General features: G+C 51.2%; 1 protein-coding gene across 1 annotated transcript; it reads right to left on the bottom strand.

Annotated features, from left to right (window-relative positions):
* Positions 1–701: 701 nt before the first annotated feature.
* LOC109756630 (transcription factor IBH1-like 1) lies at positions 702–1,666 on the bottom strand. The gene has a single exon (XM_020314648.4). It carries the CDS (start codon positions 1,410–1,412, stop codon positions 942–944), a length of 471 nt encoding a protein of 156 aa, XP_020170237.1. The 5' UTR covers positions 1,413–1,666; the 3' UTR covers positions 702–941.
* Positions 1,667–2,353: the final 687 nt, after the last annotated feature.

The raw sequence follows: 2,353 nt of genomic DNA, 5'->3' as shown, positions 1-2,353 counted from the left end.
AACAAGCATATGATTGAAAAATATCTTCATGTTTTCATTTTTTACGAATGAAATATTATTCAGGTCTAATCAAAAGTAATGCGAGCCTACGCGCATGTGCATCCACACTGTTCTCAATCATACAGAGCAATAGTTATAGTGAACTGTTTCCTCGAGCTACTGTTGACTCTACTCGATAGGAATAGGAAACATCTTAGAATGAAAGAAAAATTCTCTAAATTTGTCAGTCATGTTCTATCGATCAAAGTAAAATTTGTCTATTGATGTTTTATCCATGCATAATTACCTACTTTTAGCCGGGACGTAGACTTTGTACTCGTAGGGCTGCGCATCCCTATCCCTGTTATGCTCATGCGCTGGCAACCTCGCCAACTTGTGTACGTGGTTATGAAGTTGTTTCATTCTTCACCTACAAATGAAATGATACGCAATCTTGTGTATTCATGAAAAAGAAAACTTGTTATAGCTTTCGGTTTTCCTAAATCTAAGTTGGCTAAGATTTTCTTATATCCAAGTCGACGCCCTAGCCATTAGATGCAAGTCTCCACATTGAGATTTGCACCAGAATGGGGAGAATCAAGATTATCAGACGATTAGTACCATCGACTTGAACATTTGCAAAATCTTGGTCGACTCTATCCATTGGACAAACTCCACATTTTGACGGAGAATTTCAATTTCACTGGAGTGCATGCAACAGGTCCTTTAACTTCTTTTTTTACCAATACATGCTCATAATGAAAATGACAATTGATGTGCGCAATTTAGCTATATACATAATATTTTACATGACAATTTGGCATACTAAAAATATTACATATCCATGATCGCTGACCCTCTCACTGCATGCTGTGAGTTGCTGACGAACGAAGGTAGAGAAGGCTTTGGTATCTTACAAGCATTATCTCCACGAACTCCGCACACGCAAAGAGACCCCCTTGCTATTGTTTCGGAGCTTGAAGAGCCCTCACCAGAAGCTGCATTACATCAACTTGAGCCTTGAGACACACGGCGTAGTCCAGGGCTTCACCCAGCAGCGTGCACTCATCGTCCACCGCTTCCACTCCCGGGACGATCCCTTTCAACACCTGCGTCCTCTTCCTCACCATGGCCCTCGCGACGATGCCGGCCGAGCCCCTCGGCCTCGCCGCCGTGCCGGCCTTCCTCGGCCTCGGCCGGTGGCACCTCCTCAAGATCCTCTTGCTCGTGGATGGCCGACGTTGCGTTTCCAGCGCCTGGCTCCAACGCGTCGCGTCGGAGCCCCTGGCGGAGGCGAGGGCCACGTCGGCGGCGCGCCGGATGGCGCGCTTCCTCTCGAGGAAGCCCATCTCCCTCGACGCGACGCCGCGCTCCCGGAGACCTAGGAGCAGGCTCTTGAGCAACGCCCGCTTGAACTGCATCGAGCCTTGCATGGCAAGGGACCTTGCTAGACAGACGACACCAAGGTAGCTACAACCAACAAACCGCCGGCGATGATGATGAGGGAGCAAGAAGCCTTATAACGAACTTGGCATGAACTGTAGTGTGCCGTGCGTGTGGTGCTTTTGTCATGTGGAGTACAAGCTCGATTGTGTGTGGTATGCATCAGTGTACGCACGAACACACATATATATGGACGCTAATGAGCTGTCCTTGGAGGAGATATATTTGGTGCGTGTGAGTTGGGGTGAGAGGGAGAGGAGATATGCATGATCGTGTGTTCATGTGTGCGTGCATGTGTGTGCAGTGCGATGGGGCTTTGATTGGTTGGTGAGGGGACAGTGCACGTGCATGCACATGGCCACATGATAGGGGCAAAGGGTCCAGGGCCCCACGTCGTCCACATTCGGCGCACGTACGTGAGAGCAGCGACCACTCGGCGACGTGTTACGACCTCCGTACGTGGTGCACTTGCGGGCTGATGTATACGCCATACACGATCGCTGCCTGTACTGTGCCAGATACATGCATGCATGCATGCGTCCATGGGAACCTCAGAGACTCGGAGCGGACCAGTGCTCGCGGGGCCGTACGTACGTTACGTAGTACATGCTTTAGAGCATCTACACAGCCGAACCCCTTAAACCCGTCTCATACGATCCGGACGGGCTGCCCTGTCAACGTCCGGTCACGATTTTTTGACCCAGACAGGCCCATCAAACGGCCTCAAACGTCTGGACTGACCGGCACCCCTAATATCCAGCCCAAATATGAGGCAGATACGGGACGTCCGGGAGCGTTCGGACACGCCCGCCACGTCGGACCCGGCCCACGCTGGCCCACCCGACCTCACATAAAGTCCTCCCCATCCGCTCGCTGGACCAAACCCTAGCCACTTCACTCCCCTCCCCTCCACTCCCCTCCGCCACCAAAC

The sequence above is a fragment of the Aegilops tauschii genome, chromosome 6, assembly GCF_002575655.3.
Source record: "Aegilops tauschii subsp. strangulata cultivar AL8/78 chromosome 6, Aet v6.0, whole genome shotgun sequence".
In the NCBI taxonomy this organism is placed as follows: Eukaryota; Viridiplantae; Streptophyta; class Magnoliopsida; order Poales; family Poaceae; genus Aegilops; species Aegilops tauschii.
Note: the sequence above shows the minus strand (reverse complement) of the source record. Positions and strands in the feature narration are given on the sequence as shown.